Here is a 17,846-nt window from a genome sequence, read left to right as displayed (position 1 = left end):
CAGTATAAAATTTATGTTAAGGTGGTCTGTCTCTCTTGCTCATTCTCTCTCTCAAAATATCTTATCATACAAACTGAATGCCTTTTCCACCTTAAATAAGCACTTATCATAGACTGTGGTCGTAACTTTTGCAATATGAGATGCAACAGCAAAAGTACAAATTTTTCCCTCATGACAATTTCATGGATAGAAGATTCGTTCTTACCATAGATTTCAATAACTTCAGCATACGAGTTTTTTTGTTCCCTTACTAAGCAAAGAACTTTCACCTTTTCACTTACTGGAACCAATTTATGGACTCTCTTTGGTGTATCCAAATTGCCAGCATTACTATTCTGGGGCTTGGGCCACTATTAAGTAATACAAGCACTGTGTTACTGTGGCAGTTCATTTGATAACTGAGATGACCACTAAGTGCCTAACACAGGGACACACTACACAAAGAAATGATTCATGTCCCAGGCAAGGCAGAGCGGGCTGGCTCAAGATTTCATCACACTACTGAGATGGGTGTAATTTAAAACTCAGGAATTGTTTATTTCTGGAATTTTCCACTTAGTATTTCAGGCCATAGCTGACTGCAGGTAACTAAAACCACAGAAAGCGAGACCATGCACAACAGGGCCACTACTGCTCAGAAAAGAGACTGGTGGTTCCCAGAGGGAAGGGGGTCTGATGCGGGGGTAAATGGGTAAAGAGGACCAAGAGGTACAAATTTCTGGGTATAAAGTAAATAAGTTATGGGGATATAACATACAGCATGGTGAATACAGTCAATAATACTATACTGCAAATATGAAACTGCTAAAAAAATGAATCTTAAAAGTTCTCATGACAAGAAAAATCATTTCATAACCATGTGGGATGACAGATGGTAACTAGACTTATGATCATTTTGCACTGTATACAAATATCGAACCATTAAGTTGTACATCTGAAACTAGCATAATGTTATATGTCAGCTGAATTTCAATTTTAAAAATCTAGTTCTCTAAAAAACCTGTTCTGTAGGAAATAGCAAATTTTTACCAGTCTGACCAAAAGAAAGGGCAAGATGCCATAAATAAGATTAGGAACAATTTAAACTATAAATATGGAGAATATGTTTGTTAATTATGAAAATACAACATAAAATTTATCTCATATATTTGAAAATCTGGAGATTGACGATTTTCTAGAGAACCTTAACTACCAAATTCCCTTGAGAACAAATAGAAAGCCTGAACAGACCCAGCCCTTTAAAGAGTCACCATAAATGCTCAGACTGATTAACAAGGTCCACCAACATTTCAGAGAACAGGCAATATCCACAGTATATGAAATATTTCAGAGTACAGTAAAAGGCAGAAAGTTTCCTAACTCGTTCTATGAAATCAGCATGACTCTTAGACTGGTGAGGGACATCATAAAAAACAGCTCAATCTATCTTATAAATAAAGATGCAAAATCCATGCATAAAATATTAACTATTGAATGCAGCACAGAACCTGGGTCTCGCACACTGCAAGATTATTCACTGTCTGGGCCACCAATGAAGCCCAAAAGACTAATAGTCATAATCAAATAAAACGCATCACAAGAATGAAAGGATGAAATTTCCAATGTTAAGAAATGTATTACTGCAATTACTGCATTAAACAGATTAAACAGTAAAGTTGAAAAACAATAAAATCACCTTACTAAATGCTTTCTTAAAAAACATGTAATAAAATTCAACATCCATCCTGATCGATACTCTTAGAAGTCTAGAAATAATGAAAATTTACTTAATTTAATCAATAGTAACAGGAGGGAAGCTACAGAAGGCACCTACAAATGGTGTTAACACTAGGAACATTCATTCCTGTATGCATCAGAAACAAACAACAAAACCTATAAACAATTATTATTCATTGGAAGTTCTGATATGCTGAAATAAGATATGGGAAAGAAATGACAGTTATTAAGGAGATAAAGTGTTAACTATTACAGAGAGAAAAACCATCATTTATAGCACCAATACAGTTCATTAAGGTGGCAAGATTTAACAAATTGACACACAAAAATCAATAGCTTTTTTATATCCATTTCAATAATAACCAATTAGCAATGCAATTTAAAAAAAATCAACCTAGATATGAACCTAACAAGAAATGCATAGAATCAAAATGAGGACAATGATAAAACTATTTTAAATGATGTCAAAGAAGACCTGAATAAATAAAAACATACCATGTTTCTGGGTGGGAAGACTCATTATTGTAAAGATGCCAATTCTCCCCCAATAAATCTATAATTTCCATGTAATCCCAATCAAAATCCCAACAGGATTTTTTATGAAACTTGATAAAGTGGGTTCTCAAGTTCACCTGAAAGAGAAAATGTGCAAGAATAGCCAAGAAATTCTAAAAAAAAAACTTTAAGAAAAAACATATCCTATCACCTATCAGTTATCAAAAAATCCTCTTAAACTATAATTTAAAATGAAATATTATTTAGGGATTAAAAACAAATAGACTAATGAAACATGATGAAGGATCCAATATATATCAGGAATTTAGTATATGATAAGGGTGGCATGCAGAGATCACTAAACATTAATACTGGAGAAAAGTAAAGTCAGAGTTCTCCACAACATTCACAGAAATATATTGTACATGGATTAAAAAGCTTAACAGAAAAGACAAAACCATGAAGGTTTCAAGATGAACTATTCTAAAGTGAAACTTCTAAACAAAATATAAAACAAGTTTATTACCTTGGGTTTTCTAAGCAAAGTCCAAAACCCAAGAGTTGAAAGGGAAGATTACAAATACAACATCATAAAATTTTTAAACAGATTTTAACTGAAACATTACATACAAAAAAACGGTAAAATTCGTCAACGTATAGCTCCACAACTTTCAAAATTAAAAAGTGTCTAAAATGAAAGTTTGGGACTTTCAGTTAAACAAGCAGGAGTGATCTACTCTCCTCTCTGAAAACAAAAAAGATGACACCTGCCTCCATGATTCCCAAGGGTACGTTAATTCCTCACAAAGTACTGATGCACTTGGGGGCCATAGACTGGTGCATGCATGGCTGGGGGAGTCTGTTTCTTTGCCACTGCACTGCTTTTACAGCCAAGATGAAAAGCCATCTAAATGTCCATTATTTCAGAAAACAGTGATGTCTGACCAGGAATCAGACAGACACATCAACTTTCCAAGAACAGGCAGTTTCTGTGGCCTGATTTGTTGTAGGAGAAAAAGTGATCGTCAGCACTGCTGCATTCCTGCTGAGTCAGCATGTGATGAATGGATGCTATTTCCCTGGTGAGTGGAGGGTCCACTAAGAGGCACTGGACTGGCAGGAGAGGACAACCTGGGTCCACAGTGCCTCCAGCCCAGCTAATGCCCCACTTCTCTTCCTTTCTGTTAGCATCTTACTAATCTCAGGGACGGGGGAGCCTGATGGGCTGCCGTCTATGGGGTCGCACAGAGTTGGACACTACTGAAGCGACTTAGCAGCAGCAGCAGCAGCAGCAGCCTAGGAAGAAAGACCTTGATCTTCTCCACCCAGTCACTAACTAAAACCAAAAAGTGACTAGCCTGACACCTCCACAACAATGCTGTAAAACATAAGGGAAAAGGGGACATGACAAGGGAAGAAAATAATGAAAACTATAAGCAAGCATTGTTCCATCATATCCAAAATTTAAAGAAAACCTGATTTCTCCATGAAGCAAGGGGTCAAAGAGACATAAGAATTCAATGAAGAGAAAACAAGACAAAAGAAAGACCAAAGTGTGTTACCCTGAGGAAAGACACAGATGGAGACAGCTCAACACCTTCAGAAATGAAAGCCACACTAGAAAAAATGTGGGAAAAAGAAGGCACTGGTTAAATAGTCAGAGACGTAGAAGAAGAGCTGGATAAAAATTGAGGAAAATAAAACAGAAAAGAATTAAGTTAAATATGAACAGAAAGAGATATAGAAACTAGGAAATAGAGATCTGATATACATATAAGTGGTTCACAAGAAGCATAAAACTGAACATATATAGCTAAAAATATTCAAAAGTCATAACAGAAGAAAATTTGCCTATAATTGAAAACACTCAGATCTTTTTGAGGATGCTACATCCCTGGAACAGCTGCTGCAGAAGCCTCAGCCAGAGGTAGCCCCGCAGGGACTGGACTTCCAGGCTAAAGGAGGCTCACCCACCCTCAGTACTCACTGGAGGGACTGTGCTGAGGCTGGGACTCCAACACTTTAGCCACCTCATGCAAAGAGCTGACTCACTGGAAAAGACCCTGATGCTGGAAAGATTGAGGGCAGCAGGAGAAGGGGACGACAGAGGATGAGATGGTTGGATGGCATCATCGACTCAACGGACATGAGTTTGAGCAAACTCTAGGAGAAGGACAGAGAAGCCTGGCGTGCTGCAGTCCATGGGGTCACAAGGAGTTCGACATGACTTAGCGACTGAAGAGCAACAATAAATCAAGCCCCAAAGTCAAGTCACCTACAAGGAGAAGGATTTAGGCTGACTTCAAACTTTCCCAAGCAACAGTGGATCCAGAAGACAAGCAGGTGATGTTTATCAAGTTCCATAAGGCTGAATACATTAAAGGTATAACTCAGGTGTAAAGGCTACCTTCAGAACTTCCCAAAGATCCTGTTAGCCTTTCTTGAAAAAGTTGAGTGTGTGCTAAGTTGTTTCAGTCATGTTCAGCCCTTTGTGACCCTATGGACTATAGCCCACCAGGCTCCTCTGTCCATGGGATTCTCCAGGCAAGACTATGGGAGGGGGCTACTATGCCCTCCTCCAGCTTGAAAAAGTTAATCGGTGGCAAAGTCCAGTGAATTAAGAGATGATCAAATTAAATTACTTAGGAGTGAAAAGGCTGTACTGAAAATGATGGTGGGGACCCAAGACTAAAAAACTATGAGAATCATAATAACAGGTGACTAATACTGAACCTTGACAATGTAAAAACAATATTTAAAAAAAGAACTAAAATTGAGGTGTGGGGTGAAGTGAGAACAAGCTGAAGTGAATGCTAATTACTCAGTATGGGAAATATATGTAACAACAAAAAATTAACCCTGGCATCTTTAAAGGCTGTCACAATCTTGGGACTTTTTTTTTTAATAAAAGAGAGATATTTGAGAAAATATGTCCTTTCCTCACATAAGGAAATATTTATTTGAAGTTCAGCAATTTCCTCCCCTTAAGCTGATTTCTTTTTCTTCTGTTCAATGCACATAAATCAAATAAAGCAAGCATAAACACTAAACAAACACAATTAAACATAAAATTAAATCTAAAGTTCAGGAATATTCAGTTTCACTTGGTTTCTCTTGTATTAAGTTTGCATAAAATTAAACTTAGTATATTTTACTAAATACAAGTACAGATCTTCCTTGACTTACGATAGGGTTACATTCTCGTAAACTGTTCTCAACTTAGGACAGATTTAAGTAAAAAATGCATTTAATATACCCACCCAACAAACATCATAGCTTGCCCAGCCTCCCTTGAACATTTTCAGAACACTTATATTAGCCTACAGTTGGGCAAATCACCTACAGCAGAGCTTATTTTATAATAAAGCATCAAATATCTCCTGAAATTTACTGAATACTGTACCGAAAGTGAAGACACAACGGCTGCACATGTGTCAGCTGTTTACCCTTGCGACTCTGTGACTGACTAGAAGCCGAGGCTCCCACTGCCCAGCACCGTGAGAGAATTCCATATGGAATATTGCTAGCTCCAAAAAAGAGCAAAATTCAAAACTCAAACTAGGGTTTCTACTTTGATGTATCACTTTCACATCATGGGTAGTTTGAAAAATCTTAAGTCAGACCATCATGTCTAAGGAACCATCTGCATGTAAATCAAAAGTTAAAAAAACAAAACAAAACAATATTGTCCATCTATCCATCCATTCATCCATCTATCCACACTTGGTAAATAAGGTTTAAAGGGTTAGTGTCAGCCGCTAAGTTGTGTCTGACTCTTTGTGATGCCATGCTTCTCTGCTCATGGGATTCTCCAGGCAAGAATACTGGAGTGGGTTGCGATTTCCTTCTCAGGGGATCTTCCTGACCCAGGGATCAAACCCAGATCTCCTGCATTGCATTTTTGTAAAAGAGTAGAGGCTAAGAGCTGGCTGGCCCTCATCTGTGAAATGAGGACAAAAGCAGCATCAATGACAGAGTGCTCTGTAGAGATTATGTAAGACACTACACACAGACACCTCATCAGTGCCTACGATGTAGACAGAACTCTGTAAGTATTGGTTATTTCTGTTTTCACCAGCTTCCAGATGATATTTTACCTTCCTTGTCCTCCTCTGCACTTTGATAAAGCATTACATACATTGTGGAGTTATTTCGATTTGTTAGCAAGCAAGCATATTATTTTATAGACATATTTGGACAGTGCCACTTTTTATTCCATTTATTTTCCTGTGATAAAACATGTAAGAAACATGCAATTCTACAAAGAAAGTTGGTAGAAAAAAATTACTCTATTTGTATAAATATATAGTAAACTTTTAGGAGCCCATCTGCAGTGATTTTAAACCATATCCACAATTCTTTGACACTTTTTCATTCAACAGATGCAGCCTAATGTCTCTCTTCTTGAGTATATGTTGGGATCATTTCTAAAGAACAGAGTGTGACTGAACTGACCGTGTGTGACTTCTAAGACCATATCATAAAAAGCACTGCTGCTTCCTGCTGGTTCTCTGAATCACCTGCAGTGAGAGAAGCTAGGTACCATGCCGCAGGCGCTCTGGTAACCCCACAGAGAGTACACACGAGGAGGAAGCTAGGCCTCTTGCCAACAGTCAGGAGGGGATGAAGGACTCTAGCCAACAACCAAATAAATGACCTGTCCTGGAAGTGGATACTCCAGCCACCAGCAAGCCCTCAGATGACAATCACAGCCAACCTCATGAATGACCCTCAGCTGGAATCACTTAGTTAATCCACTGTCTGTGCTAGATCACAAATGTTTGCTGGAGTAACTACTATGCAGCAATGTGCTGTGTTATGCTTAGTCACTCAGTCATGTCTGACTCTTTGTGACCCCATGGAGCCTGCCAAGCTCCTCTGTTCATGGGGATTCTCCAGGCAATAATACTGGAATGGGTTGCTATGCCCTCCTCCAGGAGATCTTCCCAACCCAGGGACTGAACCCAGGTCTCCTGCATTGTAGGTGGATTCTTTACCGTCTGAGCCACCAGGACATACACCATCTATTTGGTAAAGAAATAGAAACCACAAGTGTTAGTTCCAATATAGGCAGAGTAATTTCTATCACACTAACTCTTTTAAAAATAATAAATTATAAACTCTGGACTAAAGACTTAAGAAAACAAGAACTTTTTCAGGGCTTTGGAAAGCAACCAGAAGAAGGCAGAAGCAGGTGATTCAGTTCTTAAAAGAGCAACCATACCAGGTATGATGCAGGTTCATAACTTTTCGTCTGAGGGAACTCCTCATGTCTCTTAATACAGAGAAACTAGAACTCAATCAGGAAAATGCAATCTTATTCTTCTGGGGAGCTGTGGGATTGAGTTTGGAACTGTTGGAGAAGCTGGAAATTGAGAGAAATCCTAGAAAGCAGAGAGCTAGAGAAGAAGACATACATAAACTTCCCTCAGATATTCAGCTAAGCCCTGCATGGAGCACACCTGGGCAAGTCTCTAAGAAGCCCAGGTAGAGAGGAATAGGGGGAGGCTGAATGAGTGAGCAGACACTCCAGCTGCTGCCTCTGCAGGGGCACTGCAGTCAACTCGGAGCTTGAACCTTGCCAACTTAGAAATGCTGGTTGAACACTTCAGTGTTTCCACTGAAATACTAAAAGAGTCACACTATCCTTAGCGACTGAACAACAATAACATCTAAGAGTAAAGACTGTTCTTGAGCTAAAGGATTTCCCCTAAAGTGAAGGGTAAATCAGAACAGATGAGTTATTACAAAATGAAAAATTGAACTGACAGAAAGAACAACACTCAATTGTATTCAGGGATAACAGATCAAGAGTCCCTACAATATAGGTGTACAATATATGGTGTACAATGTCTGGTGTACAATAAAAAATTACTAGACATGTGCAAAGAAACAGGAGTATGTTGTACATTATAAAAAAAAATCAATGATTAGAAACATACCCACATTCCCAATTTATCCCTCACTTCCCTTTGATAACCAGAAGCTTGTCTGTGGCTATGTCTGTGGGTCTGTTCCTGTTTTGCAAGTAAGTTCACTAGTATCACTGTTTTATAAACTCCACATAAAGTGATATCATATATTTGTTTTTGTCTGAACTAAATTTGAGAATAACAGATACATACTATATATGAAACAGATAAATAACAAGGACATACTATACAATACTATCTTCAATATTTTATAATAATCTATAATGGAAAAAATCTGAAGATACAAGCATATATATTATATATATGAACCACTTTGATGTACACCTGAAACACTATAAATCAACTACACTTCAATTTAAAAAATAGAAACATACCCATATATGACCAAGCTATTGGAATCAGCACCAAAGACTGTAAAAAAACCTCATAAATATGTTAAAGAATCCAAAATAAAATATAGGTATAATGGATGAGGAGAAAGAGAATGTCAGAAAAGATTTGGAAATAGTGAAAAAATAGCCACATGGACATCAAAGAATAGAAAAGCACAATATTTGAGTAGGAAAGAAAAAGGAAAAAAAATCAATGGGTGGAAATAACAATGGATTGGACACAACAAAAGGAAGGATTGGTGAACTTAAAGAAAATAGTGCAAAAGAAATTATCAAATCTGAGGTACATACAAAATAAAAAATTTAAAAAATGATTACAGCTTTAACCTGCGAGATATATCAAGCAATATAATAGCTATAACTGATGCCCAAAGAGAAGAGAGAGAAAACAGGACTGCAAAAAAAATTTAAAGAAACACTGACAGAAATTTTTCCAAACTTCATTTAGAAAAAGAAAGAATAAACAATCCACTAAGAAGCACAGCAAACCCCAAGGTGGATAACTATGGAAGAAATTACACCAAGGGCCATTAGAGTCATCACAGACAAAGCATAGAGAGGAAAAAAAATACTAAATAAATAAAAGTAAATAAGGAAATATTTACTAAATATTTACTCTGGCTAAATAAAAGTAGGCAGAGAAACAACTCACATTACATACAGAGGAACAACAATAAGGATGACAACCAACTCATCATCAGAAACAATGAATGCCAGTGACAATGGAAGAGCAACTTTAAAGGACTGAGAGAGAACCATGTCATCCCAGGATTCACCAAAACTTCTTTCAAAGAAGATGAAACTCAGATAAAATCTGAGATGATTTCTCACCAGCATACCTACACTTCAAGAAATACTAAAGCAGTAAAAGAAATTCTCAGGCTGGAGAAAAACTGAAGCCAGACAGAAGGAATCTTGAAGCTAAAAAATAAGGAAGGGTAAACATGTAGGTAAGCATATTTCTTTTCACAAGCCAACTGTTTACAGCAAGAATAAACGGTGGGTTTACAAAATATGAAAACATAAAAACAACAGCATAAAAGATGAAACTAAGTGTGAACTCAAGTAATGGTTTAGGTTCATATACTATACATGAAGTTGTATAAGATTAACTCCACGTAGATTGGAATTAAGTTAGGATATACCCTTAAATCTCTTGAAACTTTAGAAATAGAAAAGATATAAAAAAGTGAGCTCACAGACATACCAGCGTGTCTCAGGGAAGTTCCCTGCTTTGTGCCAGCATGTGGAGAGGGAGGTTGTGTCAGGGTGCCTGAAGGCTGCCTGTCCAGGGTGGGCTTGGAGGGAGGGTTGGGAAGAAGGTAGAGAGGCTGATGTTGTGTGCAGCAGCTCTGGAGACCTGGCTGTCATAGGTTCCCTGGGTCAATGCCAACACCCCACACCTTCTCCATGGCAACCCCACCCCTGTTCACAGAGAGTTTACACCCATTGTCCCAGGACTCAGAGGCAGTGGATGGTGGGAATTCAACTGTCACCCAGATCAGTCAGGGAGACTTTTCTTGGGTCTTCACTCATCAAAGGCTCCAGGGAGACCTTGCACATCTCAACATAAAAGAACTGTCCATGATGGAGTGAGGTCAGGTGACAGTCCTCTGATCTGTTCTCTGCAGGACATGCTCTTGATGATTAATGATGTCACAGACTGACATGTCCCAGCCACTTCAAAGGTTTCCAGGGAGAGGGCAGGTGGAGAGTCCTCATTAAGTGAAAACTGGGGAGCCTTTTCTTAAAACTCAAGAAGCTCCCCAAGGACACAGTGACCCACAGAACCCCTGGCCCAACCTCCCCACCTTTCACTGCTCATCATAGAGCTGAAGGAGCTACAGCCCCTTCATAAAAGAAAAGCAGCCGAGAAGTAGCTGTGCCATGGGAAGGAGGCACCCAGCACAGCCACTGGCGTGCACATGAGCACTTCCAACTGAGGGCCAGAGCAGGTGAGGACGCAGTGCCCCGAGGCCAAGTGGATGGTCGGGACCGTTCAGGCCCGGCACACACTTGCTCAATGCCAGTTCAGCCGCACGCACCTACGAGACACTCCAGAGGACATGCTGAATGATCTTCTGCCATTCTGAAAGGACCAACTGCCAGGCTTGGGCAGGGGAGGCGAGAGGAAGCTGCGTGACTCTCTGCTCTTAAACCCCATGCTGACAAGAGAAGCCTGACTCTCCAATGGAGAAAATAAACAACAGAGCCAGAGATATCCCAGGTCAGGTAGTATTCCCTACAGAGCCCTGGAAGGCTGACCCCCTGGAGAACAAGGCGGGAGCATCCAGCTTCAAGAGCCTCCACGGAAGCATGGTTGGGCGTGGGCAACTGTAAGTCATGGGTGGACTGACCCAAAAGGGAGGCAGGGAGGCTTTTGGGGTGATGTGAATGCTACAAGTCCATGACAAACAGGGGAGACCAGGCAAGTCTGTGGGTCACTATGACAAACGTCCTCTGGCTAAAGCTGAGGGGCAGGTACAGTGGGCCAGGAGGCTACAGCAAGAGTTGGGGCCAAGGTTAGGCTTCCTCTCAGGTGAAAACCATAAGTCCTGCTGGGAGAGTGATTGGCAAGCCTGGGAAGGCCAGCAGCAGGACCCAGTGGCCTCTTGGAGCAGTCAGCTTGACAGCGGTGACTCAGGAGCCAGAAACCAGCACCCACAGAGCCTTTACAGGCCCCAGGCAGCGTGAGGTGAGGCCCAGGATCTGACTGGGTCCAACGCCATGGGGAGTGCAGCTGCCCAGACATGCAGGGGACTGCACCCTGCACCCAGGCCAGCCTGAGCCCCTCGGCAGCGCACTTGGGCCTCACCTCCGATCTTGGCATTGTATGCAACCCCTACAATGCAGTAGGAATTGTTGGCAGAGGCAGCGACTTCTCCTGCACAGCGAGTGCCGTGTCTGCGGGAAGGAGAGAAGGCAATCAGGACCCTAAGCTGGGGACGCTGAGGTCCTCCCTCAATCCTCCCCACAACTGCTGGGCCATCCATGAGCCCCCGCAGCAGGACCCTCCTGTGAGAAGAGCCATTGTCCCAAAGCTGGGGGACACTGAGGCCGTCCCCCATTCCTCCCTATCACTGCTGGGCCATCCACGTGCCCCACAGGCTGCCCTGCAGATGTGATGCCCCTGTATCAGGCTTGGGCTCTGCTGGGCACCCACGGCCTCTGCATCCCACCCCCCAGGCTCTGCGTCCCCCTGACTGACAGCACAGTGCAGATGCTGGCCTGTCTGCAGAGATGAAATAATAACAAACAAAGGCTTAGGTTCTGTCCCCTGAGCCCTCTCCCTGTCCCGTGCTCACCCTGGGCAGACCCCTCCCCCCCACACACCTTTCCACAGCCATTCCAGCAGAGGGCAAGGAGGAGCGCTGGACACGGAACACTCAACAGCAGTAGGTGGAATAGGAAGAGGTGACCCGAGGTCAGCACTCTCCTCAGTAATGACCCCACTCTACCACCTACAGCAGGCACATCTGAGAAGGTCCATCAGAGATGAGAATCACTGATTCTGAATCAAAACCACCTTTAAAGCCAGTCCTGAGCCCAAGTGTCAGCCCCTGGGGCAGCCCACCCTCCGTCCACACTCTGGACCATGTGTGCCTGCAGCTGGGGCTGTCCGTGAATCATGGGCCCAGGGTCCCACTTGGGACTCACCACGCCACATCTGGGTGGTCCCTCCCTGCCTGCTGCACCCTGCAGCCCCAGGGTGGTGGCCATGGAGTGGGAAGGGCACGTGGGACGTGAGGCCAGGCCTCCACAGGCGCTGGGAGCGCTGCGGCCAGCCCGCTGACCGCCTCCACTGGCTGAGCCTTCCTGCGGGGCTCCCTTCCTGCAGGACACCGGGACTCCAACCTCAGCATCAAATGGACTGAAACAGGGAACGCTGAGGAGGACACACCTTGCAGGCCTCGTGTCAGCAGGGGAAAGAAAGAAAGGGCTTCCACCGTCCTCTAAACACTTTTGGAAGAAGGGGAAGAGCCAATGCACAGGGCCGGCTGATGGAGGAAGGTCTGGCTGGACACTGGACAGGAGCGCCCAGGCAGGTTTGGGAAACTAGACATCACCCCCAAGGGCTGCTACCAATGGTGCCAAGTCCCCCAGTCTCTCCAGACCACCCCCACTCCCTCTATCACAAGTCTCAATGACCGAACAGTAATGGTGTGTCCCTCACCCGTCATCTCACCCCCGCCCCCAGCCCTCGGAAGGAAGCATCAGGACACAAGGCATCTCTAAGACACCGAGACTCAGCAAGGTCACCCCACTTGCACAGAGCCACAGAGCCAGCCCCAGCATCACATGGGCCTCTGCCACTGCCCTTGTGAGGTCAAAGACAGGGTCAAGAAGGCTTGGGTGCTGACTGAGTGGTCTGAGAGAACACAATGTCATCTGGACACAGCTGGCTGTGCAGACCACGAGATATTCCAACAATGTTGCAAACAGGAATAATGCTGGCCCAACATCCACTGCAGCTGACCAGCAGAGGGACAGCCCACAGGAAGGGGCCAAACCCACTGAGCCTGTGAGCCTAGAAGGCGGTGTGGGGCTGGCTCCTGGTGGTCAGCCCCAGACCCCGCCAGGAGGCAGAGAGGTGCCCCCGGCCCGTCTCCAGCCCAGGGTCCCCATGTGGGCAGCCTCCACTATCTGCAGGGACAGCAAAACAGAGGAAGCAGGTAGGGGTCAGGCAGGTGACCCAGGACGTACTTATTCTCGTTGCTGGCATCGTACCGTGGAGACGGATCGTAATCGTTGCCATTGACGTCATAGCTCGCGTAGGAATCCTAGAAAATGAAACCTTGGTGACCAGAGAGAAGTGGCCCAGAGTATCACAACTCTGTCTATAACTGGTTTTACGCCTTGACTGGAAACAGAAACAAGCTGGGCACTCTCTTACTGCAACAACAATTACACATATATATAATTATGTGGTGAATACACATAAAATTTGCCACCCTAACCATTTTTACAGCTCAGTGGTGCTAAGTACATCCACAAGTTGTGTGGCTGGCAGCACCATCAATCCACAGGATTCATCTTGCAAAACTCTGCACCTCTTAAACCCTAACTCCTGATCCTCCCCACCGAGCCCCTGGCAGCCACCGTCTGCTTTCCGTCTCTGAGTACAGCTACTCCAGGGACCTTACCTACTTGAGATCACGTAACAGAGTGGGATTAGCAGGCAGCCATTACTCTGCTCCCTGTTACTAGGCAACAGGGCTCCTCAGCCACTACTCTGGTGCCTCAATGGGCCCCGCCCCACAAGCAGCCGACTGTCGATGAGCGACCATTATTTGCGCTGCTCAGCTGTTGGTCAGTGCTGCAGTGGGCCCTGACCACTAGTACCTGAAACTGAGGAACCACAGTGGCAGTGACTGAGTCAAGGGTCAGTGGTGGGTGGTCATCAGGTGGAGAGTGAGGTAAGAGGCAGATTCAGGCCTTCTCCCAGAGGCCCTGCAGCTTACCCAGCCTTCGGTGAGCTGGGGGCCCAGGAAGCAGACTGGAGACTGGCCCTCAGGGCTCCAGAGCCCTTACAAGGCCACCCACTAACTTCACCCCAGGCCTTGAAGCAGCCGTGAACCTGTCCCCCATCCCTGTCTCTGCGACCTAACTAGCAGTGGCCATCTGTTTGGGTCACAGTCTGTGGGACCTGGTCTCCCCATTTGGGCGGCCTGAGCAGCCTGAGGGCCAGTGGGTGGATGCCTGGCTCCCTCATGGCCCTGAGGGAGTTGCCAACTGAGACCTGTTTCCTCTGAGCCAGGACTGGGACCTTGAAGGGTGAAAGCTGTGCCTTGGGACCTTGCTTTCTTGTCAGGACAGAGAATAACATTCACCTGGTAGAGGTTTGCAGGAACATCACTACCTGGCCACCTGACCTCAGGAACAAAGGATCTGACACAGAGAAGTCTGCAGCAACCAACCTCGCCCCTCCCTCACCTTTTGCTTTTAAAGGGCCTCGCTGAAAGCTTTCAGTAACTTTGCGGTTCTTAGGGCATGAGCCACCCATCTGCTTGTACGAACCTATAATAAACTTTTCTCTGTGCCAAAGTCTAATTTTAGTACCTGATGGGCCTCACTGCGTGTTGGGCACACAGACTTGTGATTTCAGTAACAATCAGTGTGTGTCATTTTTTGACCCAGATACTGTCCTCACGGTTCATCCATGCGGTAGCTATGCCTCATAATTCCCTTCATCGTATATTTTTAATATGGATGTTTTTGCTTTATATATTTATAGTATCTGTATAATCTCCTATCTTCCTTTAAGACATGTTGTAAAAGCTCTCCTGATTGTTGACTTCAAAACTGTCATCCTTTGCAAACTAGTATATACGGGGTAGATAAATAACAAGGTCCTACTATACAGCACAGGGAACTATGTAACAGAAAAGATGTTTTACACATATATAGCTGAGTCATTTTGCCAGACAGCAAAAATTAATACATTATAAATCAACTTTAATAAATGTTTTAAGAAGGTAAAATTTAAAAACTGACATTGTTAAGGGTGCATAACCATCTACCCAATCAACATGAGAGGACTGAAGTAACCGAGGCACCCAAGTGCCTTAGAATCTTGAAGGCAGTTCTCAAAAGTTACCACGTGCCAGGTTCTTTTCTCTGTACAACTGGAGGAGTAACAGGCAGAGGGCCCCTACACACAACCCTCACACACACACACACACACACACACAAATACCACACACACGCCGACCTGGAGGTAAACAGACACACAGACACGTGCGCAGAGGGGACACCCCACACACTCACCCATGCACACACATCTGAGCCTCTCAGGGCCCCAGCAGTGCCCGGGAACCCTCTCAAACACCCTTGGCTCTGGGTGGCTGGGCTCACCAGCACCGCCAGCTCGGTTTCCATACTGTGATGTAATGGGGCGGGACGGGGCGGGGCCAGGGGCTTAAGTAGGTTATGCTGTACGTTGTCTCAGGTAATGACCAGCGCAGGTGAGCGCATCTCAGGGAGCCAGTGCCAAGACTCCACTTACGTAGTTTGGGGCCAGGTCGGGGTGGTTTCTCTCTATGCCGTCATCCAGGATGGTGACCACCACGTTCTTTCCCGTGTAGCCCCGCTTCCACGCCGCCTGGACGTTCATTTCTGACCGGCAGCGGCTGTTCTTGTCACCACAGTGCTGCAGGCACAGGAGACACAAAGCCCCCAGCACAGACACGCCTGACACAGACCTGCCAGCCCAACAGAGGTGCTGTGGTGCTCTCGGGAGGACAGGGTAGGACCTCCGTTCCTCCTCCTGGCCCTAGCAGGAGTCATCGAGGAGGGCTGCATCTCTCCCGCCCTGACCTGGCCACGTGTACATGGAAGGCCCTCCTGCCCCAGCCAGGCCATGTCCCCACGGCTTTCCCTGCTGTCCCCGCCCTGCAGGGGCTCCGTCCATGGCTCAAGGTGCCGCCCACCCTCCTCTGCTCCGGGGGCCCTTCACCCTGACCCTCACGTAATGAAAGAAATTCATAAGAGAGCATGTGCCTGACAGCACTGAAATAGGGGTTCTACGCACAAATGAAGCGCATCTGGAGCTGACCCATCTCAGAAACACAGGGCAGGGGCAGAGGCCCATGGCCTACTTACCATGTACCACATGTTGGACCAGATGGGATCATTGAAATAAAGTGCCTGTGCGTCGTTTCGCACCTGTCTCTTCACCCGGCGTTTAACTTCCTGTTGCTGGAGCCATTTCACCTAGCAGGGGAGAGATGCAGTTACTCTGTGTTTCAGCAGCCATGTCCTGGCTCCACGAGGCCGCTCTGCAGGTGTTCCAGGCGTCCTTCTCCCTGAACATCTAGGTCTATCAGATGCCTCGGATGGTTAATTCCAAGGAGACATTTTCACTTCAGAGCAACCATATTTGAAAGATGAAAACCAGTCTACACAGAAGGGGAGAGGACCGGCCTTATGGAACAGTAGGAAAATCATCCTACTAAAGGAGACCTTGTGAAATGGCCAGTACTCTGGTGACCCTCGTCCCTAATTAAAAGGAAATACACGCTCAGGAATGGAGCGTACAGTGGCATAACAGGTGTCAAATGGTTTATCGGGAGGACATGGTTAATTACGATGACCCCTATAACAGAAGCACAGCAACTGCTCCAGACCTGGTACCAGACATGCAGAGAAAACCTAGGGAGGCACACCGCAAAACACTGACAGCGATTCCTGGATGGTGTTCATTTAAGATTTTACTGTTCCTGTAAGATTTTAAAATTACTTTCAGGGTTTTATAAACTTCTTTCGATCAGCATGACCTCCTGTCACAACCAAGGGAAAAAAAGCTTGAGAGGCAGGATAAATGTTACTTAAGAGCAGGAACCTTGGAGCCTGGCTGCCTGGATTCAAATTTGGGCCCAAACTCACCAGCAGAGTGACTTCAAGCAGGGAGCCTCCCTGGCCTCAATTTGCTCATATCACCTGTGCAATGGGCATCACTGTGGCATCACAAGGAAGGATGGCATATAAAGTGTGCCATCAGTGACCGGCACACGGATGCATCGTCATCACATGTGTGTTTGTGTGTGTTTCAAAGTGGAAGAGGTTTCTTTTTCACTTTTAAAAGATAAGGGAGCTGGAACTCCCATGCCCTGAACCTAAATGTTTTCTCGGTCCAGCTGCTATGGGTTCCCAATCCCATTCTGCTGCCACTGGGACTCAGCTCTGCACAGGGGCTGCAGTGGGCAGGATGGGGACACCCAGCCCTGCTCTCAGAAGCTGGTGCTCCAGTTGAGGACTCCCACCAGGCAGCCCAGAGTGAGGCAGACAGGTGGCCAAGGGCAGGGAAGGTAGGGGAGGAAGACAAGGATGGAGCCTTGGGCATGGGGAGCTGGGTGACTTGGAGGTCAGGCCAAGGCTGGTGACCCCAGGGGGAGGAAGGCACAAAGATCAAGGACCAAGCAGCTCCCCTCAGACCTCAGCTCTGACCTCCCCACAGGCGCCTGAGCGAGGAGAGTGGAACAGCCCCACATCTAAGGGGGACCCTGATCTCCAAGGACAACATGCTCAGAAGGAAATGTCACCAGGGAAGGTTCAGCACTAAAGAACCTGCCTGCCAATTCAGGAGATGCAGGAGACATAGGCATGGCAAATAAAACTGCACAGTGAAGTATTCTGCTCATAACACCCTCTGATGGCATTGTGAGACTTCCCAAAGTGTTACTGCCTGAACCAGGAAGCTTTAACTCGGTATAAAATGCCTAAGACCCTATGCCCTAATTGGCTGGGCTGCGTGCTGTAAGTACAGTGGTCATACCCCATAGACAGCTCAAGCTCCTGGGATGGGATGCTC

General features: G+C 45.1%; 1 protein-coding gene across 2 annotated transcripts in view; it reads right to left on the bottom strand.

Annotated features, from left to right (window-relative positions):
* PCSK6 (proprotein convertase subtilisin/kexin type 6) overlaps nucleotides 1–17,846 on the bottom strand; it is a 171,061-nt gene that overhangs the window by 90,539 nt on the left and 62,676 nt on the right. For both annotated transcript variants that reach the window (XM_069560066.1, XM_069560067.1), the window contains exons 3-6: nucleotides 16,139–16,249; nucleotides 15,543–15,686; nucleotides 13,241–13,317; nucleotides 11,352–11,440 (exon numbers count right to left, since the gene is read on the bottom strand). In XM_069560066.1, coding sequence (XP_069416167.1) covers nucleotides 11,352–11,440; nucleotides 13,241–13,317; nucleotides 15,543–15,686; nucleotides 16,139–16,249 — 421 coding nt within the window. The remainder of the gene's footprint in view (nucleotides 1–11,351; nucleotides 11,441–13,240; nucleotides 13,318–15,542; nucleotides 15,687–16,138; nucleotides 16,250–17,846) is intronic.

This window comes from Ovis canadensis, chromosome 18, assembly GCF_042477335.2.
Source record: "Ovis canadensis isolate MfBH-ARS-UI-01 breed Bighorn chromosome 18, ARS-UI_OviCan_v2, whole genome shotgun sequence".
NCBI lineage: Eukaryota > Metazoa > Chordata > Mammalia > Artiodactyla > Bovidae > Ovis > Ovis canadensis.
This window is presented reverse-complemented; position numbering and strand designations above follow the sequence as displayed.